At 34.4% G+C, this 22,673-nt stretch overlaps 5 protein-coding genes across 11 annotated transcripts; 2 read left to right on the plus strand and 3 right to left on the minus strand.

The window, feature by feature from the left end:
* Positions 1-401: 401 nt before the first annotated feature.
* On the minus strand, positions 402-4,428 carry LOC17879301 (pre-mRNA splicing factor SR-like 1). 4 transcript variants are annotated; one of them, XM_023778726.1, is made up of 5 exons: positions 4,317-4,428; positions 3,635-3,966; positions 2,624-2,704; positions 2,099-2,170; positions 402-1,383 (listed from the first exon to the last, which is right to left on the minus strand). In XM_023778726.1, the coding sequence occupies exons 2-5, from the start codon at positions 3,923-3,925 to the stop codon at positions 613-615; spliced, it is 1,215 nt and encodes a 404-aa protein (XP_023634494.1). In that variant the 5' UTR covers positions 3,926-3,966; positions 4,317-4,428; the 3' UTR covers positions 402-612. The 4 variants fall into 4 exon arrangements, 3 of the variants coding, with proteins under 3 accessions (XP_023634494.1, XP_006284038.1, XP_023634495.1); XM_006283976.2 differs by lacking the exon at positions 4,317-4,428 and having other exon boundaries at positions 3,635-3,780; positions 3,875-3,966; XR_002832918.1 differs by lacking the exon at positions 402-1,383 and adding an exon at positions 3,073-3,181 and having other exon boundaries at positions 2,155-2,170.
* Positions 4,429-4,618: 190 nt separating this feature from the next.
* On the minus strand, positions 4,619-7,754 carry LOC17877739. Of its 2 annotated transcripts, none has more exons than XM_023779642.1 (2): positions 7,613-7,754; positions 4,619-6,724 (listed from the first exon to the last, which is right to left on the minus strand). In XM_023779642.1, exon 2 carries the CDS (start codon positions 6,595-6,597, stop codon positions 5,323-5,325), a length of 1,275 nt encoding a protein of 424 aa, XP_023635410.1. In that variant the 5' UTR covers positions 6,598-6,724; positions 7,613-7,754; the 3' UTR covers positions 4,619-5,322. The 2 variants fall into 2 exon arrangements, with proteins under 2 accessions (XP_023635410.1, XP_006283791.1); XM_006283729.2 differs by having other exon boundaries at positions 4,619-6,728.
* Positions 7,755-11,806: 4,052 nt separating this feature from the next.
* Positions 11,807-12,799, plus strand: LOC17878112 (putative F-box protein At1g47765). Its single transcript, XM_023778552.1, has one exon. The coding sequence runs from the start codon at positions 11,807-11,809 to the stop codon at positions 12,797-12,799; it is 993 nt and encodes a 330-aa protein (XP_023634320.1).
* A 1,182-nt stretch (positions 12,800-13,981) lies between these two features.
* Positions 13,982-15,874, plus strand: LOC17879327. The gene has a single exon (XM_006285809.2). It carries the CDS (start codon positions 13,982-13,984, stop codon positions 15,851-15,853), a length of 1,872 nt encoding a protein of 623 aa, XP_006285871.1. The 3' UTR covers positions 15,854-15,874.
* A 55-nt stretch (positions 15,875-15,929) lies between these two features.
* Positions 15,930-17,869, minus strand: LOC17879582 (putative F-box protein At1g21990). 3 transcript variants are annotated; one of them, XM_023779166.1, is made up of 4 exons: positions 17,841-17,869; positions 16,628-17,641; positions 16,398-16,538; positions 15,930-16,321 (listed from the first exon to the last, which is right to left on the minus strand). In XM_023779166.1, exons 2-4 carry the CDS (start codon positions 17,147-17,149, stop codon positions 16,019-16,021), a joined length of 966 nt encoding a protein of 321 aa, XP_023634934.1. In that variant the 5' UTR covers positions 17,150-17,641; positions 17,841-17,869; the 3' UTR covers positions 15,930-16,018. The 3 variants fall into 3 exon arrangements, with proteins under 3 accessions (XP_023634934.1, XP_023634933.1, XP_023634935.1); XM_023779165.1 differs by lacking the exon at positions 17,841-17,869 and adding an exon at positions 17,721-17,802; XM_023779167.1 differs by lacking the exon at positions 17,841-17,869 and adding an exon at positions 17,769-17,787.
* Positions 17,870-22,673: the final 4,804 nt, after the last annotated feature.

Here is a 22,673-nt window from a genome sequence, read left to right on the forward strand (position 1 = left end):
GGCTCGGCCTGATCGGCCCACTTAAAGTAGTCTTTTGGGCGCTTTGTATTCTACCTTGTTTACAACAAGTTTATCAATGAAACTTTAGGTGACAAAAAAAAAAAAAAAAAAAAAATTTTAGTCGATTAATGTACAAATAAATGCCAAAATTAAACCTAGTTTGACCACACACACAAAGATGCAAAAATTAAATTATTATTGAATTTATCTTTATCTTTGATTTTTCTTTTGGTAAAAATGTTATTTTAATAAATGTTTGATCCCAAAAGAGAAAAAAAAAATCATAAATGTTTTTTGATTAGAGGTTGATGAATGTTTTGTGTTATCAATTAGCGATGTCATTTTATAATATTTAAAACAATTTTGTCTATTATACATTTTTTATGTAACATATTAATGCATTTAAAAATAACAAATAATTTTAAAGGGAAATAATACATAATATGTAAGAGCTAAAAAGACACAGCACAAAGATCAATTCTAAAACTGTAACTTCAGGCATATAACAAATGGTTTTGCTCGAAATCAAAACAGTACAGTGTAAAAACAAGATGCATCATCCTACAAAATAGAAGGAAGCATTTTCAAATCCACAGTTTTGTTTTTAGTTTTTCACCTCCAAGAGGAACCACCAAGCTTAATCACTTCTTCTGAACTCGAATCCCTTCTTGTTCCAATTCCTTGATCACCTTTTTGACTACTAGTAGCGTCTCCATATAAATCTTTTAGCTTTGCAAGATTGCTGTTCACAGTCACAGCTTTCTCCTTGTTGATGATACTATCTCTTCTTGGAGTTGGTTCACGCTCGATTTGCACACTCCTGCTCCTACTTCGGCTTCTGCTCCTGCTTCTCCGGTCATGTCTGCTTCTATCATCATCGTAATCACTGCGTCTACTTCTACTTTCATAGTCACGCCTTGATCTCCTATCATTACCATAATCCCTCTCCCTTTCTCTGTATCTATCTCTCTCCCTATCTCTTTCCCTATCTCTCTCCCTCTCCCTGTCTCTCTCTCTGTCCCTTTCGCGGTCTTTCTCCCGCTGTCTATCTGAGTCTCTGTCAGAATAATAGTCTCGGCTCTGGCTCCTACGTGGGGACCGCTGTTGTAGCTCATCGCCTCCATTTCTGTCATAACCAGACGGTGGAGGACGGCGAACAGGAGAAGACCCTCTGGTGGAAGCGCGGTGAGGTGCACGCTGACCAAATGAAACAGAAAGAGATGCTTTTACTGATGGTGGACGACGGGCAGTGTCTTCAGAGCCACGACTCATGTCTCCCGTTGAACCAGAAGGTTTAGTTGGCAAATTCATCTTCTCCAGGTTTGATACAATCTGGCGCATGACAGGGACAGGTATCCGAGGAAACAATGTATCAAAGTAGTACTGCAAGAAAACCAACAACAGTTAGCCAGATTCAGGAATTGACATTAAGGAGACATTAGAGTGTCAAATTGCTCAAAAATGTGCATAGATAAAAGACTATTAAACACTTTAAGGTCAACTGCTAATAGATACTTTGCAAAAACAAACAGAACGAATATAAAAAAATTTGAAAACATTTTCACTGGTTCACGAAGCTAGTAGTATTCACTTAAGTACGGAAATGAAGTAAATCCTTCAAGCCGATAATCACCAAACGCTCTTCAAAAAACATAGTTTAGGATCATTACAGAGATATAGGTAGCAGGGCATACCAATCTACTGAAAAAGATCACATTACAACACCAGAGATATCAAAGAACATCATCAAATGGTAAATAAGAACACTTTAAAAAAGTGACTTTATCCCTAAAAGAGTGTCTATACTTTCCTGACAAAACAAATAGCAACACAGCAAACCCAGTTGCACCTTAAGATTTTAAAAAGCATCCCACAGCATCTTATCGACAAATCAAATTTCTCCACTCAATATCTATTCAAATTCCCAGTATAAGTTCAATTCATTTTTAGACCTATGATGAACCAGGATGCATCCAAGTCTATCCAATACCTATATAGAACCAGGATATATCCAAGTCTACCCAAAACACTTTTTCCATGAAATATTTTATAGAAGACAGGAAAATATGACTGTGTATTATAACAGCTTAATACTTACCAGTCCAAGCAGCAAATCACGTATATAAACACCCATTGTCGTCATCCGTCCATTTGATCCTGGTGAAAACTCCTGAAGGCAAAGTTTATAAACATTCATGTTAAACTGTATAGCAGCGCAGAGCCATGTTCAAACAAGTTGGAGTGTGTATTATGATAACAACATGCCACAACACAAAATTTACTAAGCCTTAGGCCACATGATCCCATATATCCTAAAAAAAGGCCCATGGATCTCCATGACAGTCCACCCAAAGAGTCTATAAATTTTCAAATCCATTATAATTCTAACCATTCAGGTCGGTGACATACTCTATTCTGTTGAACCAAAATTTTTTCTCTGATTATCTCATTAAGAATACTAAGTTACTAACAAGAGTTTAGTGATGCTAGACTGACATAGCAGCTTTCATGAACTCAGATGCATGAATAGGCAATTGCATATGGTGTTTCATGTGAGCTGGATATTAATAATATAATATATATCTTTGTATAACACTCTCAGAACATACATAAAAAAGCTTACCTCATCGTCGTTAATGTATGGTTCATACCATGTCCACAACGTCTTTGAATCTGCAACATATCTTAAATAAAGGAATCCAACCTGCACATTCAATTCTCTGCGGTCAGATCAAAAGCAATGAACATGGAAAAACAAATCAGACAAGTTATAACAAGGAAACCCACAAAGCAAAAAAAAAAAAAGCAAAAAGTTTGCAAAACCATCGCCATAAAATGCAAGACAAGCATAAATTCCAGTAACCTAAGGACGTATGTAAGCACTATCGCATTAATAAAAAAATAAGACTTCACGTAGATTCTAAAACATTATCAGGAACACCAGGGCCCAACTAAGAGTAAATTAGTATCATAGACAGATAATTTGTCACATTCATTAGTTTCTAAACTGTTAGATGGGTAGAGAGGTGATCCTAGAGAGACAGAAGCTAAATTAGAAAAGACACCTCAAACCTTGATTTGCAGATATTGCTAGCAAAGAAAGATCTTATTTATTTTGGTGGGAACTCTCTGCAACTCTAAGAAAGAATGACATCCCAACAGTGTTTGTGGTTGTGAAAATCTGTTATGAAAACACAAGAACAATTATGTGTACGCTCATACCTTCAATACGGGATGAGACAAGAATAATTTCAGATGGAACCCAGAGGTGTAAGGAAGGCTATTACCTGACTGTAAGAGGCTCTATGAGTAATCGACAAACAAAGAAAACACCTATCTTTTCCGGGTTAAAATTGGCTAATAAGAATATAACTCAGCTGGTAAAAAGTAACAGGAGGAACAGGTATTGGAACAAACAGCACACAATGTAAGATTTCTAGATGTTACTGAAAAGCAAGAAGAAGCCAGAAGATGGAAAGAAATATTCCTAGATTCTACAGAGAAAACCAAAAGACAAGGTTATAGCATCATGGTAGCTCATACTATTATCAAGTTTCCATATAAATTCCCCCACACATATGCTCTACTAGGTTAATAATGGAAAAAAAAAAAAATGGTTAAGAGATTCACCTACCGCTCTAATATAAGGAGAATCTGTGTGCTTCAACAGCCCATGCATCTGCTTCACTGTAAGTTTCATGGTAAAGAATTTGTAGAGAAGACAATAAGCTGATGAAGGACCACGGCAGTTTCCACCCATCCACGGCTCCACATGATTAACTTGGTTGTAGATTTCATCAATTACCTCATGATAAGTCTTTAAACCATAGAGCTCTTTGAAATAGTCAGAAGAAAGAATGTTCATTGAAAGAACCTTTTCCAATAGTGACTCATACGCCCTTCCATTTGTTTGTATCTCCGCCATGTTTTATGAAATTGAAAGGCGCCTACAAGCCAAAACAAAACCTGAAACAAAAATTCAACACATTAGGCAATACAACAAGCTAAAGCTTGAAACTTTTGTACCCATACATATAAAATCCTGAAAACCCAACTAAACGAACTATAATCACAGATGTAAAAAACGAAACCCTAGAATTCGCCGAAGCAATAACTACGTCAATCTCAGAATTAAACCGTAAAGGAGTTTAATTTTGTCAACCCCAGATAAGAAAAAGTGTAATTCGATATCAATTTCTTAAGGAACTAGCAAAATCAAATCGATCAAGGTAGAAACAAGTCGAATCTGTGTATAAGCAAAACGAACTTAATTATCGAGAAGCTTATCAAAATCGAAAGACATAGAAGAGCGAAACCTGAAATTTTTGCGAACGGTGTTGGCGATTAGAGGATTCAAGCTCGAGAGCCGAGAGAGGTAGAGGACACCAAAAAGAAAGCCCTAGGCACGGCGATCTCGTATCAGAGTTTTCAGATAGAAGCTGCTTCTACATTTAATTAGGGAAACTTTCGAATATGACCTTATATTATCGCGTATTTTCACATTTTACCCAAATATTAAAATATTTACAATTTTTGAAATATCTATTTCTCTCTTGATTAGTATAACCTTATATCGTAGTCACTAGTTCTGAATCGATGTCTTTTGATGACAGATGAGTTTTGATTGGTGTGATAAAGATGAGTTTTGTATAACAACTTAAAACGAACAGAGAAACTGGTTGTACATTTGAGGATTCAATCTAAGCATTCGCTCAAAAGGTAGTAGGCTCTTCGCTTTCCTCAGCTGGTGGGATGAGTTCATAGAAACTTGAGCATTTGATCCGTGAGACCGTCTTTCTTGTCCTTCGAGGAGGTCACGCAGGCAACATGACAGGCGCACAAGCTATTACGTATTTCAGAATGCCCTCGCCTATTATGGGGAGCATGAAGGAGTGAGAGCTGTATAAGTTAGCCAGATGCAGAACGAGTTGCAGCTAGTCCGCTTCTTAGTTGACTTGTTCGTGCTAGACATGAATGAATACGCCTGATTCCTTGAAGCAACTTGTTGTTGGGGAAAGCGAAGCAATCTTTTAGATCACTAAAACATAGCATTTACTTAAGAGTCATGAACCGAAGTCATCGTTGCTAGCTACAACACACCAAATTGACACAACACTGAGTCTGTTTTGAAAAATTTGGAAAGCAGTTTGTGTCGTCTGCCCAAAAAGACTCGACTCATCCCTCTCTATAATGTTAGAACCAAAACACTACCAACTGACCCAACAATACAAAATATATCCTAGTGACTGGTTATAGCCTGGAGAATCCATCAACCACAATTATGCCTACATAAATCAAACCTCCCTTGACCGGGTCAGATCGCTAGCGCGGCTTTACTTCTCTTGTTACATCCTCCTTGCTAATCCTTCTCGGGGTTCTTCTTCTAGGAGACAGCTTGTCCGCTATCTCTTTGGTTCCATGTTCTAACTTTCTCATGTTTTTTCCCGTTTCACCAGTCACATAGTACGTGACCTGTCTTCCACTAGAGGAACATATATCAGTTTCTCCATACACTTTCCTCTTTTTAAGCGAACTACCAGAAGCACACGAATCAGTTGTGCTCTTCCTTTTCGAACTCTTCTTTTCTCTTCTCGCGGTTGCTTTTGCCTGCTCGCGATCTTTCTTTACCTTCTCATAAGCCTGTTGAACCACACTTGCAGCATGAGCTGCACTGCTAGTTCTTGAGAAAGTCCACTTGGAGTTATTAAATAAACCTGAAGTAGTATTGTGGTTTGCAGCCGACTTTGGATCCAGGTTTCGGTTTAGACGGCTGAAACTACTCCAACGGCTTGATATACCTGGTTTAGGGACTTCTACTGCCAAATACGACTGTAGGCAATTAGGACACCGAAGGTTACAGTTGACATAAAGTCTTAGATACTCGTACTGCATCATGCATCTCCTGCAGACTGTCCAGAAAGTATTCGACTTTGATTGGTCTGACGACCCAGATGCAGTAAATGAGCTTGGTGTTGTTGTTTGATGATCAGTCCGTCCTGTTTTCTGTGTATTACCAACTGGCTTTTGCGGATTGTTCTTCTGGGTCGGTGGATTGCTCTTCTGGGCTGGCGGATTTTTCTTTTGGGTAGGCGGATTGTTCCTCTGTGTTGTCGTCCTCGCATTTGTAGTGAAGGTAGTCTTTGCGAAATTGCAGAACCCGTTATTAGAAGATGAAACCGAGACCTTCTGATAAACTGAGTGGAGACTTTTCCTACGATCATAAGCTGCTCTGTTTTCCTTATCTGACAAGAATTTCCAAGCTTCAGAAACAAGCTTGAAAGCTCCTTCAGCTCCAATAGACTTGTTTTTATCAGGGTGAAGCATTAGAGCAAGCTTCCTGTAATTTCTCTTCAACGTTTCATTATCATCGCGCGGACTTGCTTTGAGTATCCCATACCAGTCTACATCCTCTTTTACTTTGTTTTCTGCAGCGGTATACACATCCAAAGTTGCCAACATCTGAGAAACACCTTCTATCTCTGGATACAGACTTTGAGCTTTCAAGGCAAATTTCTTTGCCCCAGCAATATCTTTCATTTTGAACTTCGTCTCTGCAATTTCTTTTGCCCTTGCTGCCTCGTCTTTGTTGCACTCCATGCCTGTCGTGTATCCTTATCATTCAATGTTTGTAATGAACAAGTTACTAAATTCCAAAGAAATACTCCAAGATCTGAGAGATTTGCCAATGCCAAGGCTCTGTTTTGCTTCAAGGAGGGCAACTTTTCTGGCTAAAACAACAACAAAAAGATAGATATAGAGGTGTTAACATATGTGGGATTCAGATAAACGCATCACAGATATTATTTTAGTACCATTTTAATGTCATATACTAACATGTTACATGTCAATGGTTCACTAAAATCATCTTCTACACATATGCAGCCTAGCTATCAAAGATCTGTTACCTATGGTAATTTCCACTAACACATACAAATTAACATGTGAAACAACCAAGCAAACCAGAGGCACAAAACTAAAACCTAGGCTACGAGAGCAAAAAACACATGAACTCCACAAACCAGAGGCAACTATTTACCAAACTAAGAACCCAAAGTTCACGAGATTTAGCAGCTTGAGGAGATAAAAAAAACGAAGCTGTTGGTACTATGAAACTCAAACATAAAACTTCTCAAAACCCAGTTGACAAAAGAAAAAAAAAAAGAACTTCTCAAAACGCTTTCAAGCTACAGAGTAAACAGAACAACATAAATCAACAAAAGGAAACATAAAAAGCTCTTAATCAAGCGTCACTGAGAAATTAACTCTATACATCAATGAACAATCTTCAGAAGTATCAGAATCATACACAAGTGAAGCTCAAATTGGCTACAATGTGTGTGGCTCAGCTTTTTTTTCACGGAAATTTGAAAAACCCCCAAAAAAATGTAGAAAAATCCAAATAAATCCAAGCGTAAATAGCGCAAATCGAATCCTAGATTCATCTTAAAAACCCTAGAAACCTCGCAAACTTAAAAACCCTCACAAAATTTTCGATTCGATACTGATTCAAAATCTACAAAACCTAAAGACAATGTCGAAATTTGTAATAATCAGTCGATCAATCAATCAGGAATCATATCAAATGCAACGTGAAGAGCAACGAAGGAAACACCTGAAAACTCGAGAAACTGTGAACGCGGATTTGGGGAAAGCTTTGAGGTCAAAGACTCAAAGATGACGAAGAAGAAGAAGAAGATGCGACGAGAGGAAACGCTAGAATTTCACACCACCACAGTTGCGTTTCAGAATTTTTCCACTGCGGCTTAAAGTTTTATATTTATCTTTGGAGATTTTTAATATAACCCCTTATTATATATTATTTCACAGAAATGACCCAGAACTTTGGAATTGGAATCTATGGACTAAGCCACACTTAAATGGTGTGATAGAACAGGTGTAGGGATCTCTAATTTCTTGTCCAATACATTATACATTGATATAAGGATTTCAAATATTGAGATGTTTAACTATATTTATTCCAAATGAACAAAAACAACCCAAATGACAAATTTGATTTGAAAAGTAAAGTAAATATTATAGTTTTTGACTTTTTGTAAAGTTTTATCTTCATCGGATATTTGAAGAAACGGAAAATAGATCCGAATCAAACAAAATAAGAAAAAGAATCGACTAGAGATGTTCTTTTCATTAAAAATAAAAAAAATATTGGAATTTGAAGAACGGTTATTAAAATGAGATCACTCTCATATATTCCGGTTTAAAAAGGACCGTATAAATGTTATATTGATGTAACTTTAGATTTTTAATATGTTCGATTCGAGGAGTTATGAAATTTTCTCGTATGAGAAAGATATTTGCAAAAGGTTTAACGCAGAATAAGTAAATCGATCTAAAACAAACCGAATCAAAAAAAATATATAATTTGAGAATGAAACTCGATTTAACACAATTACATAGGTTAATTTTTTGCTGTATCTTCAAAACAAAAGTTGGATCCAAATCAAACTAGAATAGACCGTAATTAATTGGATTATAATTGAAATAATTGAATTAAAAATAATAACAATCAAAACTAAATTAAATCTTGTATAAATCGGTTGAAAATAGACTGAGTCAAGTGTAACATATTGTAATTTTAGGTCTTTTGCCTCTCAATTAGATAGAATTATGAAATTCTCTGTTTGTTTTCAAATGAAAAGGAATTTACTGGGAATATGCAATTTGATATTAAGTAAAACTGATACAAAACAAATCGAATCAAGAAACATAATTTTTGTTTAAGAAACTTTCCACTGCAGCAAAAGTTTTATATTTATCTAGGAGATTTTTAATATGACCGTTTTATTATCTACTGTTTTATAGAACTGACCCAAAACTTTAGGATATGAATCCTTATAATCTTAACAAAGTGTACTGTTAGAGCACCAACACCTCTTTACGCATATGTTGTGATAGAACCAGTGTAGATCTATACTTTCTTGTCAACAGAGTGGTATAAGAGAGAAGTTAATTAGATTTGTTCCCATCGATTATAATTTTATTTGAAATTGAATGTTATCTTTCATTTTTTCAATATTCGAAGAAACGAATATTGAATCTGAATCAAACAAAATAAGAAAAAGAATTGACTAGAGATGTTCTTCTAATTAAAAATAAAAACGTATTGGAATTTGAAGAACGGTAATCTAAATGAGATTCTCGTATACTTGGTTTTAAGAGGATCGTGAAAATGTTCTATTGACGTAACTTTAGATTTTCAATCTTCTCAGATCGAGGGATTATGAATTTTCTTGTATGAGAAAGATATTTTCAAAAGTTTAACGCGGATTAAGTTAATTGATCTAAAATAAACCAAATCAAAAAAATATGATTTTATAATTAAACTTAGTTTTAACACAATTACGTAGGTTACTTTTCTTATATCTTTAAAACGAAAGTTGGATCCGAATCGAACCAGAAATATAATAATTGGATTAGAATTTACAATTGCGTTAAAACAAAGAAGTATTTGAATTTTATTTTTTAAAAGTAACAGTCAAAATAAGACTGAATCTTGTATATATCAGTTTAAAATAGACCATGTCAAGTGCCGCATATTGTAATTTTAGATTTTTTACCTCTCAATTAGATATGATTATGAAATTCTCTATTTGTTTTCAAATTAGTAGGATTTTTCTAGGAATGTGTAATTTCATATTAAGTAAATCGATACGAAACAAATCGAATAAAGAAACCTAATTCCAAAACTAAATCCATTGTTGGGATCGCTATAAAATCCTTTTTATTTGAAAAACAAAAACTAGAGCCGAATCAGTTAAAAATAAAAATATTGTTGCCCAAATTTTTTTTTGTCAACAACTATAAATGATCGATTCAAACGAGCCACATATGTGGAATATTTTTTTACAGAAAGACTAAAAAGCGGTTCAGTATGTATTTTGCGTGCCAAATTATCCGTTAACATTAGCTTGAAAAAATATAAGAATCAACAAAAAAGACGAGAAAACTCCCTTATCGGCTTGAATCTCTTCTAAGTATGTTGAAAAAGTTGGCTAGTCTGTTGGAAAAGACACCATCTTCATCATATATGATCATTCTGCTATAAATGTCACATCTCTCCTAAATATTTCAATCATACACTTCATCGCCTATATTAGTACATCCACCTTTGTGTGTAGTGAAATCAGCCCGGATATATTTGATTAAAAACATAACCAAATATAAGACGCAGATCAATTTAAAGCATATAGGGAAAACCGGAAAAGTATCATATAAATACAAAAGACAAATTAGAACTAGAATTATTGCAGAATTTAGAAACTCTTTTTTTTGCTATCAAAGACAAACTTAACTTAAATTAGAATTAGTTTCTTTGACCTTTAAATTAGAATTATTGAGGAATTTAGAAACTCTCTTTTTTGCTATCAAAGACAAACTTAACTTAAATGCTTTCATTGGCTTTCATATGACAAGGGGATGCTTTTGAGACAAGAATATTTTCTAGGTGATCCTAGAAAGAAAAAGAAGAAAGGAAGGGTATGTCTTCAAAGATTCTCATGCAATATTCTCAGAATTGGAGACAACGTGACATGTTGAGTAACCAAGGTGGGAGAATGTAGAAACCTGTGCATCCCAATAACACAGCATAATGTAGTCTACACTTCGTGGTTATAAAATATGATTATATGAAGCTTTATGCTTCCACAAATTTTTATAAACAAATCAAATTCCAAGAATCTAAGGAGAAAAACAATATCATATCTTTCGAATATTTCTAACTGGTTGTCTACCTCTTGAATATAAACACTGTTACCACCATACTTGTATATTTGACTTTGGAACGTATATTACCTCTCCATTACATTTTTTCCAACTATTAATCTCGAAGCAAAAAAGAAAAAAGAGAAAACGAATCGCAATGAAGAAAATAAAATCCCACAGTGTTAAGAATTAAGATCTTGTTGATGAATTGCAATGAAATAAAAAATTTGAATAACTAAGAAGTTCAAAACCAAATCTCATACATTCTCTTTAGTCCCGGCCTAAAACCCGTAAAACCCTCATATATGGGAGTCCGGTCCGGTCTACCCCGAAAAATATCCGAGCCTATATTTCAAAGTCTGGCCCGGTCTAACAGGGATTTTCGGGGTTTTTGGGCTTTACTTATCGATAAAAAAATAAAATCAATTTCTAAGTTCATAATAGTTTTTTAAAAACAATATTTAAAGGTTTACTGTTAAAATAATACATCAAATTTTAAATAACTTATCAATATTCAATAAAACTAACTTAATTTAAGAGGAAAAAATGAAAACCAAATAAATTATTTACACTTTAACCCAATAAAGCATGAAATTAAAATACTTTAAAGTAGATGATAGAGTCAAAATTTAATATATATTTTGATAATTTCAAAATCAAGATACTTATATATACTTAGTTTTAGCTTTGCTCAGTTTTGACATATATAAATAATAATAAAAATATTATAAATAAAGATTTTAAAAGTATCAAGTAAGGCTAATAAGTAAATATGAAAACTAATTCATTAATCAAATTTTCTAATCAAAATAAAATATTAAAACATTTAAAATATATTTGTTTAAGGGCTTTTTGGGCCGGTCTGGGCCCGATAGGGTTTAGCCCAAAAAACCCTTTAACCCTTAGCCCAAAAGGCCCGGTTTTTTCTGGACATATATATTTAAGCCCGAGCCCGATGTTTTTGAGGGCCGGGCCAAACTAGCTCGCGAGCTTTAACCCTAATTGACATGCCTATATATATATATATATATATATGAACACTAAAAAAATGTCAAAAGCAACACAACTTGAACAAATCTATTGGATGGAGAAACAAAAAGAGAAGAAGAGAAAAGTCTCGTCCTTTCCTATAGATCTAACTTCAGAGATACTCTTAAAGCTGCCTGAGAAATCTATTGCGAGGTTTCGTTGCGTGTCAAAGCTTTGGTTATCAATCACCACCGATCCATATTTCATCAAGTTGTTCGAAACTCGGAACTCACGTCCATGTCTTTTGGTTTGCTTCGTCCAACATGGCAAGTTATTTGTTTCCTCGATTCTTCAGAACTCTAAAAGGTCGTCGTACTCTTGTTCTTCTCAACCTATTGATCTTTACCATTTCAAATCCCCAATAAACCATATCTTGCCCCCTACGGAATCTGTCCAAGGCTTGTTTTGCTTTCAAGAATCAGCAACCCCTATAGTTTGTAACCCTAGCACGAGAGAGATCTTAACTTTACCAAAACCTAGAATGAGCTGGAAGAATGTAACAGTTTTTTTAGGATACGATCCTGTTGGAGGTGAACACAAAGTAATGTGCATGCCTTATGAAACAAGTTCTGATACGTGTCGTGTCTTAACATTGGGATCTGCTAAAAAACTATGGAGAACAGTCAAAACTGAACCTAGTCATTGTTCTACCTGTCATACTAGTGGGAGATGCATCAAAGGAGTCGTATATTATACAGCCTATGTTTATCGTACCCGTGTTTGGGTTATAATGAGCTTTGATGTCAGATTTGAAAAGTTTGGTATGATTCATTTACCATATGATCGTGTTCATATGTATCCGCTCATAGCTTATAAGGGGACGTTAGCTTTTGTTATAACAGAGATCACGAACACGAAGGATGGTAAGAAAATTACACTATGCGTTTTGGAAGATGTAGAGAAACACAAGTGGTCGAGTAAATGCTTTATTGGGTTTATGTGGCGCATTGGTGAGACTTTGCATTTTCCTAAAGTAATAGGTTGCACTGAGGTTGGTGAGTTTATTTGCGTGATAGCCACGTCTCTAAATACAAATCTATTGTTTTAAGAAGAGCTGTGAAAAAGTCAGATTTAGAGAATCCACAAACGGAATCATCTATTTGCTCGATGCTTCCCCGAATCACGTTGCGAGTCTAATGACTTTGTAACAAGTTTCTTAGTGTTTTTTTTTTTGTCTTTCTTTTTCGAATAACACTTTTTTCTAATGCAAGTATGTTTTATATTCTCATTCACACTTTTTCAGAGCTGTATATATACAATAGTTATCAGTTAAAATATGAATAAGTGTAAGAATGAATGTAGCTTTTTCTTTATTTCATGGTAATATAAATCTCCATAATATTTTTCCAAGAATTGCATAGCTTCTAAATCTTATTTACATTTACTCACTACCAAAAAAAACATCACCATTTCTGACCGATAAGATGGTCGGTTTAGTTTCCGACCACTTTCTAACCGTTAATTGACTGTATAAATTTTAGTTGGAAATCGGTCAGAAATCTCACCGACCCAATTAAATTGTTGGTAATCATCAATCGGAAATTACGGACAAAAAAATCCAACCAATACATCCATTGGTAAGGACCGGCCGCATTCTACACAAATTGACATGTATATTTTTAGACGATAGCCACAGTTTCACTTAGTCCAACGACTTTAGCCTGACCCAATCAAACCCGATTTTGATGGGTTTCGAATTCAACCCAAATCTAAATGCGGTTTAATTCAGAGAGATTGAGATTTGGGTTCGATAACCAAACCCGACTCGACCCGATGCCCGGATTTTTTTAAAAATCAAAAATCAAAAATTATATCAAAATACACTGAATTTAACCGGTTATAACTAATTTTAACCAGTTTTTGAGATATAACCGGAGAGACCCAAACTAAGCCCGACCAAATACCCGACCCGACTCAATTTTTTGCTGGGTTAAATTCGGTAGAGTTATTGAAAAACCGACTACCCGAGGAACCCGGGAACCGAACTCGCCGGGCTAGTTTCATTGATATAAACCGTAAAATACTTCGTGTAGGCTGGAGGCAATCAGAATAAAAACCGAATATTTTCACTTAAAAATTGAATTTAGCACAAAAAAAAATTTCACTTAATTTACGGTTAAGTCCGGTTTATATTCAGATACAGAATTAAATATAACCGCACACACTTTACAAAATCTTCTTAAAAAGAAAAAGAAAAAAAAGATCAGAATCGTTTTCCCGAGAAAGTACGATGACGGAATCTTCGAATTTTCTCCTGCTAGGGAAAACTATTCTTTCTAGGGCTATCCTTGCGACTCCAAGCAACGAAGGCGTAACGTCGCTCATCGAACAAATCTATACCAAGCCTCAAGAATCCGACGAATACAAAGCAGCTCGAGCTCTGTTCGACTTCTGCGTCTCTGCTTTCTCAAATTGCTTAACCCTAAAGCTTCTCAACATCTATAGATTCCATCACGATGACCTAGTCAGACTCAGATCCATCGAGCTTCTTGCCGAAACAGTGAAAGCTCATCGGATCGAACTCTCTCTTGTCTCTGTTCATGAGATCAAACCTCTTTTGATTTCTTGCTTGACAATCCAAAACCCTAAAAGATCTGACTCAGAGATCGTAGAGGTCATCGTTTCTTTAGTGGCTGATAAAGTTGGCGTGTGGGAGGAGATGAGTGATTGTATACTCTTACTTGCTCAACAAGATCCGATTAGGGCTTTTAATGTCTTCATCGAGTTACCATCATCACTCTACGGTGGATCCGTTCACCGTTTCTTGCAGAAGTTTCTTGATGAAGTGTACAAGGTTTTGCTTCGTCCTGTGGAAGATAGAGTTGAAGATTGGGTTCTTGCTTTGAAATCTGCTGTTAAAATGGGGATTCAGCTTATGCATTCTGAAATGAGATTTGATTTGACGAGAGATATACTTCACATTGTTCTGAAATCTGCTTGTGACATTGTGTGGAATGAGAAGGAAGATGTGTTTCTTCAAAGAGGGATTCAATCTCTAGAGACGTTCCTTGCTAAAGACGCAAAACAGTTTAAATGGAACAGTGATCAGTGCAGGTTTGTATCAGAGTTTGCTTTCAAGATCTCAGATATTGGAACAGATACAAGAGAAGCAGCCAAGAAGATCTATCGAATGGTTACGAAACTTGAGAAGTACGTTTACAATCCTGCCTTCAGACTCAGTCCACCTCGGGTTAAAAACCGATATCTTGAAGTAGATTATGACTGTGAAGCAGTGAACAACTATTTGGAGACTTTATCTGCAGTAGAGATCATGAGACTAGTCGCGTTAACTAATATCGATAACAGGTCCAGAGAGATAGCTTTCGCAAGACTCCATGAGTTGCTTTGTGATCATACTTCAGGGGAAGAGGAACTAAGCGTTTCAGATATCAGAGAGCTTCAGCCATTGCTCATCTCTTGTCTTGCAGAAGTAGGAGTACCTCAGAGCACGTTCAAGATCCTTGGCCAAGTGGTGTTCCATGTCTTTTACGAGTTGTATACCTGTCAAGATGACAACTGGTTCGGTCTATGGGACTACATTGCAACAGAATGCAAAACATTCTTCAGACAGACTGTTTATATCTTCCAGTGCTTAACAATGAAGATCTATGAAAAAGAGTTAGTGATCCATGCCATGAACAATCTTCTTCCAGAGATTCACAGAAACCTAAACCCACCACCGAGAGAGGAGCTATTGGTAGATAACACTTGTTGGGTCTTGGCCTTCACAGGTGCCTTTGTTGCAGCAATACACTTGATAGAGATCTCAAGTCACGCTGAACACTTGAAGGTGACTGTGTATAAGATGATAGATTCAGTGAGACAGCTTGTGGAAAGAGGATCAGAAGCTGAGGTTGTGATCAGGAGAAGTTTCATAGATATGGAAAACATTGTGGAGAAACAGTATGACTGTTACACAAGTAATGACTACAGATTCGTTAAGGGTTTGGTTTGGAGGCTTTATGCAATCAAAGGTATGAGTATGGAGAGCAAAGCTGTGTTGTGGAGAATTAATGTGGTTTTGGAGAAAGTGCAGGATGTGAAAGTGCTTCCACAGAGTGAGCTTGATTGGTTGAACCAACCTGAGACTTTAGATAATTGAGTTTTCTATAGTTTGTTGTGTACATGATTCTCAAAATCAACATTTTATATTGAGTTTTTTGTTAACTTTTCACTTAAAACAAAGTGGTAGCATCAACTCTAAATTATAAATCTAATACATAAGAGTAGAAAGAGAGACAAAAGAAAGAAACTGATGATAAGATAATTAAATAAATTGGATCTTACACTTCGAAGAAGCTGCAGGAATAAGCTTCATTAGTTCACTGGTGGGTGGTAAGTACTTATAATCTTGCTCATCCACTTGAACCTTAACTTTGACCACTTCAAGACACTTCAAATTCTCAATGAAATGTCTCATTTGTTTCACTTCTCTATTAGTTCCTCCATATCCATATATCTTTAGCACCTTCACTCGACACGACAATAGACAGTTCTCATTCTTCTTCTGCTCCTCATGAACACAAACACATGCATCCCCACACTCATTTGTGATCTCATGAACAAGACCCTGAAAGGATATCAAACATCAAATTTAGAAAGAAAAAAAAGAACAAGGAGATGATATTTGCTTTACACAAACATACCTTGATGACTAGAGTTTCTAGATTTGGAGATTTCTTGAGCAGAAGTGGCAACACTTGCCAACCGCGTTCCTTATGGCTCTCAAACGATAACTTAACGAGGTTTTTGAATTCGGGCGTAGACTTACAGCAAAAGTGAAACACCTAAATATGATAACATAAACAAAGATTATCAAACTAAGACATGGCTTGAACATTTTGCACACTACAAAACATGAGAGTAGGAAACATACCTCAAGAGAATCAGCAGACAAATGAAGGGTCACAACATTCCTTATAGCTACAATGAGCTTGGTTGCATCTCCCCAATAACCATCATGCTTTGAACGATCATATCTCAAATGTACATCTTCTAGATACTTCCATAATCGAAGATTCAGTCTACATTCGACAAGCGAATCAAACTGAACAACATAATCTTGTCCGACATAACTAGATAAGTCGAGGGACACAAGATTGGGCGTGTTAATGGAAAAGCATGAGTGTTGTCTTCTATCATAAAACCAACAAATAGATATCCTCTGTATGGATGAACCCCAAACATTTTTGACACAATAAGCCGGATAGAAACGTGGTCTAAGAGGATCATCATCACCTATGTTGACTTCCTCAAGCAAAGGGCTAGCAAGGAGGCACTGATACAAACCAGACTCTTCAAAAAACAAGAAACACACTAAAAACAAAGAGAGAGTTTTGAGTGCAGGGAAAAGAACATCTTCCCCTGGAGGAGGACGATGGTTGGTGAAAATGTCCATCAGATAGAGTGAGTTTCACCAGTGTCTTGCTGATGAAGAACTCAGGCTCTAGACAATGAAACTTTGATGAAGACAGATGTAGTTCCAAGACTCCACGTCTCAACGCGTTGTGAATCAGATGGTTTGCGCGAGGCTCCTTTAATAGAGTACTATCATATTTCAAAGTGAACTTCTTGATGGGACAAGGGCTTAGCATGAAAAGGGTTTTATCAATGATATTATATAAGCTTAGGGGATAAGACCAGTCAGTAGCAACTTTGTCTGTCTTGATGTTTGGGAACATGGACTCATCAAATTCAAGGCTGTGAACAAGATACAACAGACTCCTCCAACGCCTTGAGAGAACTGATGTGGAAACAACAGTTTTCGTAGGGAGCAAGGATAAGATCTGACCTAGAACCTCATTTGGTAGGCTGTTTATTGAATTTCCTGAAGCAGTTTCCAATTTTTTTGCAGCCATAGCCACAGAAGCGTACCTTCTAGCTCTTCTATCTGAAAACCAAAGTCCATTAGGGTTAGAAGATAAAAGTAACAACAATTTGAAATATGATCAAACAGAGACAAAACATACACTACTAAGTAACTCATTCATGATAAAAGCAAAGAGAAAAGTCGAAACCGATATGAAACTCGATCAGAAACAAGGAAGCAAACTCGATCAGAGACAGAACAATAACAGAACAGAACTGACCTATAAGTCCTGATTCGGCAGAAGTCGTGAACATCGTTGTGAACATCGTTGTGAACGAAACCTTAATAAGGGGAAAACCATTCGAACCGGGATAATCAACAAACCATATAAACCGAGTTCAAGCCGGTTTACTGTTGAATCTAAAATTACAATACAAATCTTGACTAGTAAACGTAAACAGGAAAAAAATGTTTGGACTCTTCTACAAAAGTTTTCTTCTTGTCCATGTTCAAACAATTTTGTTTTATTTTATTATATTATCGTGATTTCATTTGTTCGATGTAACCGTACTGTTTTATAACAATAACATTTCAAAAATGTATAAAATTAATTGATGAAAAAGTTGTAATGAGACCAGAAGTGTTTCTCTGGTACTTATTTTATGCGAATATGGATTATTTATTTTGACCCAGACTCACATGTTACAATATTTCCTTGATGTGGTATATTTGGAAAGTAAGGAATGATAAAACCTCTGAAAATATGGAAACGGATCCCAGGATAATTCTACAATTGGTAGAGAGCAAGGAAAAAGTTTGGTGTGAAGCTCAAATGGAGATCTTCCCGCATTTGCAAGGATTTTTGGCAAATGAAGTTCTCCCAGATAATTTTCAAGGCTAAAAATGCTTTGTTGACGGATCATGTAAGAGTACTGACAAATTCTCAGGACTTAGATGGTATTATTCACATCCAACAGAACAACGACCAACTATTGGAGCGGCTAACCTTCGCAGAAATCTCTCCTCGTTACATACCGAGATTAAAGTGCTGGTATGGGCAATGAAGTGCATGATGAAAGCTAATAAACGAGACGTGATGTTCGTTACAGACTGCTCAGACTTAGTTAAGATGGTGTTTTTCCAGCGGAGTGGCCAGTTTTTGCAACATGCTTTGACGAAATTCAGAACAACAAAGGAATTTCTCTCAAATTCTGGTTTCTCGACAAGCTAATGTCAAAGCGAACCGCCGTTAAGTTTATATGTAAACAATGTTCCCATAAACTGGCTCATTTGAGCTAGTTATATTATAGTTGTTGACAAAAAAAGTCAGTAATGAGCTTTGTAGTGATAAATGGTGGTGACTTTGGGAATTTTATTCGAAATCCTTGTCATTGTATGACTGAGCCAACTTTATGAACTCTTCGAATATTCGAATTTTTTTTGAGCTTTCTCCCCCTTTTATGATAAGACTATAACTTTCTTTTTAGATTATCTGATTGGTCATGAAAAGACCGTGATTTTGTAGATCATATGAGATGTCGTGGAGCGTCATGTCGATGTACTTTTGGATTTATAGGATAGAGAGAGAGAGATAAAAGATGCATAATTCTTATAAATGACTTAATTGTTTTAGTATATTCATAATCCCTACTATAGTAAAAGAGAAGTACACAAGGGATTCGGGTCAGGTTTTTCAAAAAATCCCGGGTTAAAATTTCAATCGGATACTTGCCAAATGTTTTGTTAAATATTTTCCAAATATTTCAATAATATACACCAGATTCCTATCATTTAGGAAACTATATTAATGTTACATTATTATATATTAGAAAATATATTAATGGTAAATAAAAAATATGTCTTATAAGGAAAATTTGTTTATGAATATAAAGATCTCAATCTTTTAAAAATATTCTAATTATTATATTAATTTCTTATATGAATAAAACAAAAATATATAATTTTTTATAAGTTTATATCTTTGATATATAGAAAAAATATAATTTAAAAATATTTGGTATAACAAATATAAAAATGCATCTAAAATACATAAATAATGGTAATATAATCAATAAAAATGTTAATTAGTTTGAATTAGTTAAATGTTTTGAAAAACAAAATTTGAATATATATATATATATATGGCTATAAAATGAAATATTTTATTAAATTAGTGTGATGTTTATAATATATTAAATCTTTATTATTATTTTTTATTTTTCCTAATATGTTAAATGAAAGATTTTAATCAGAATAAAAAATAGAATATGAACAGAGGTTTCAAAATTATTCCAATCTTTATCAATTTGAATTACCTATAAAAAGAATAATATTTTATCAGTAGCATAATTAATGCAAAATTATAGAGATCCATATATATATATCTAGAAATGGTTATATTTGAATTTTGAAAAAAAACATTTTTGACAATCATTAATATATTTCAATGAGTCATACGAAAATATTTTGGATACAAAAAAAATAATTAAAATTTAAGGATAATGATTATAATTAAGTAAAAAAATACTTTAATAACAATATTTTATCTTTCTAATTATTAATCATTGAATCACTACTAATACAAAATCAGTCATAAAGAATATATTCCATAAGTTAGTTTAAATAAATTACCTTAAATTCTGAATTTTCCTTAAAATGTTCTAAATATATATATATATATATATATATTAAATTTAAGGAAATCCCTTAAAATGTTTTACAAGCTGAATGTGTTTTCTATAAGAATTCAATTTACTAACTTACAAACCCAAAAAATCGACACCCTCTCCTCACAATATAAAGTCATACATTTGTTGAATAAAGATATCAATTTTTTCTTTCCAACCTTTACATTTTATTTTGAGTTTTTTCCTATGATTTATCGTTTAATATTTTTTCTTTTTTATCGTTCACTATTTTAGTTTATGGTCTCTTATTCAATATGATGTATATTAATATTTTTATTTTATTGTTATAGGATACAAGTATATACAAATCTTTCAAACTCATATGTTTTTATGTGATACATGTATATACAAAATTTCGTTCAATATTATACATTTTCATGATTCTTTTTAAAATACACGGGTTTTTGCTGATTGGTTTGTCACCACATACATTGTGAGTATATAATTTGTTTAATAAACGTCTTTTATGTATTTTATTAAAATATTATATTTAATTTCCGAAAACACACTTTTCTCAAAGAATTGAAACCAAAAGTACATTTCGAAATAATAGTTGTTGATACTAAAATAAACAAAATAATAACACATACGACAAAACACGTTAAAATAAAATAAACTTGAAAATATTCTCTCGCGTTGTAGCGCGGGTCTGAACCTAGCATAGGTGACAAAGTACATATCTACGATAGTACATATTCTCATACTTGCCAAATTCAACACCAACAATCCATTTTAACAATTAAAATTTTACGTAATTCGGAAAAAACAAAAACCGACACTTTTCCCCCGCGCTATAGCGTGGGTCCGGGCCTAGTTTATAATAATATAACTATAGAGAATTCTTTACTTCAGTAATCAGTATGGTGAAATCTATGCCATAAAAATGAAATAAGAGTAAGCTTGATTGTTTTTCAGTATCCCTATATTAGTACATGAATAACAGCGGATATAGATGGAGAGAATGAGAGGCATAAGTTATTTTTTGGGTTTCTTAAATGGGTTAGAAATTATGAGTGGGCTTTTACAAAAAGATATTAGTGCCAATGGCACTCTTCACAACGTTCAATAGGACACCAAGTTTTAAGGTCAACTTCTCCTCACTAAATTATTTCCATGTGTTTAATTTGGTCAACAAAACCATCAGTTCGCCTTTTAAAAAATAATCCAATCTCACATGTTTAGTTTAAATATTCCAAAAAACTTTGTTTTCAGTTATCTGGTTTTGTTATACCTTTGAATTCTCCCTTATTAATCGTTACTTAAATATATAGTCAAGTGCATGTTCCACTATATTTTTGATTAAAAGGCCGTTTATGACTGAAACATTGACCTATTTTCTACATATGTATTATATTTTACTTTAATTACTGAAACGTTTCAACATTTTCTTTGCAGTGCTCTATAATTCACTGTTTCATCCCAGCTGCACGTGCCAGCCAGTTTCGGAATGTTTTACAAGAAGGTGTAATTTTTTTTGTAGCTGGGTGGGAAGGTGCACTAACCCTCTACAAGATTACAGATCACCCATTTGTCATCCGTTTCTTACCATCAACAACCATTGCTGAAGTGGCCCATGTAGTGCCTACAATAGAAAGAGAAAAATTTATGCTTCGCAAAGCAGATCATCTCCAAGCGCTTGCAAACACCAACCTTGAACTACCAGGTTCGAAAAAAAAAAACTCTGCTGCCTCATTAAAACAAAACTAACTATTGTCCAATATATGTATTTCGTAGACGTGGTGGGCCAAATAAGATTTGTCCAATGCTCAAATCTTGAAGATCCAACATCCTCACAACGTCTGGTTGTCCGTTTTATGTTGGATACGTATGTATTCTAAATCTCTAACCAATTTGATAATGGCGGACATAGAGGAAGAGAATGAGAGACATAAGCTATTTTTTAGGGTTTCTTTAATGGGTTGGAAAAGTAGGTGTGGCCTTTACAAAAAGATATTAGTGCAAATGCCACTCTTTACAACGTTTATAACGACACCTAGTTTTAAGGTCAACTTCTCCTCACCATCGGCCCAAAACCCACCAATGTTTTTGCCACTAAAAATACCCTATAAATGTAACATTTGTTAGAGTGTTCGGTCCACGAATATTATAAATCAAGAGTAAATCTATGATATTTTCGATATTGTTATTATCTCACAAGTATTAATTTTACCTCATGGTAAAATAATTTCAAATGAGTAAAAATGTATAAAATAAAAAATATATATAGTTAAATAAATATTTACATCAAATAATTGAACACTCATACGTACAAAATTATTTGAAAACCAAATTTATTTAATAAGATGAGATTTTACATCATTTATAGCATGGTTTTTATTATAAAATATATGAGTTTTTTTGGAAGAGAGAGAGAGAGAGAGAGAGAGAGAGAGAGTAGTTTAGTTTTTAGTACTACTTTCCTTTTA

The sequence above is a fragment of the Capsella rubella genome, unplaced genomic scaffold, assembly GCF_000375325.1.
Source record: "Capsella rubella cultivar Monte Gargano unplaced genomic scaffold, Caprub1_0 scaffold_7, whole genome shotgun sequence".
NCBI lineage: Eukaryota > Viridiplantae > Streptophyta > Magnoliopsida > Brassicales > Brassicaceae > Capsella > Capsella rubella.

What these genes read in the sequence shown, in the direction of transcription:
- LOC17879301 (XM_023778726.1), bottom strand. Translation starts at nt 3,925, where the DNA reads ATGGCGGAGATACAAACAAATGGAAGGGCGTATGAGTCACTATTGGAA. An exon ending in CATACATTAACGACGATGAG is followed by an intron (nt 2,171 to 2,623) that starts GTAAGCTTTTTT and finishes CTTTGCCTTCAG; the next exon opens with GAGTTTTCACCAGGATCAAA. An exon ending in GTGATTTGCTGCTTGGACTG is followed by an intron (nt 1,384 to 2,098) that starts GTAAGTATTAAG and finishes GTTTTCTTGCAG; the next exon opens with TACTACTTTGATACATTGTT.
- LOC17877739 (XM_023779642.1), bottom strand. Translation starts at nt 6,597, where the DNA reads ATGGAGTGCAACAAAGACGAGGCAGCAAGGGCAAAAGAAATTGCAGAG.
- LOC17878112 (XM_023778552.1), top strand. Translation starts at nt 11,807, where the DNA reads ATGGAGAAACAAAAAGAGAAGAAGAGAAAAGTCTCGTCCTTTCCTATA.
- LOC17879327 (XM_006285809.2), top strand. Translation starts at nt 13,982, where the DNA reads ATGACGGAATCTTCGAATTTTCTCCTGCTAGGGAAAACTATTCTTTCT.
- LOC17879582 (XM_023779166.1), bottom strand. Translation starts at nt 17,149, where the DNA reads ATGGACATTTTCACCAACCATCGTCCTCCTCCAGGGGAAGATGTTCTT. An exon ending in TGTCTGCTGATTCTCTTGAG is followed by an intron (nt 16,539 to 16,627) that starts GTATGTTTCCTA and finishes TATCATATTTAG; the next exon opens with GTGTTTCACTTTTGCTGTAA. An exon ending in TAGAAACTCTAGTCATCAAG is followed by an intron (nt 16,322 to 16,397) that starts GTATGTTTGTGT and finishes ATATCCTTTCAG; the next exon opens with GGTCTTGTTCATGAGATCAC.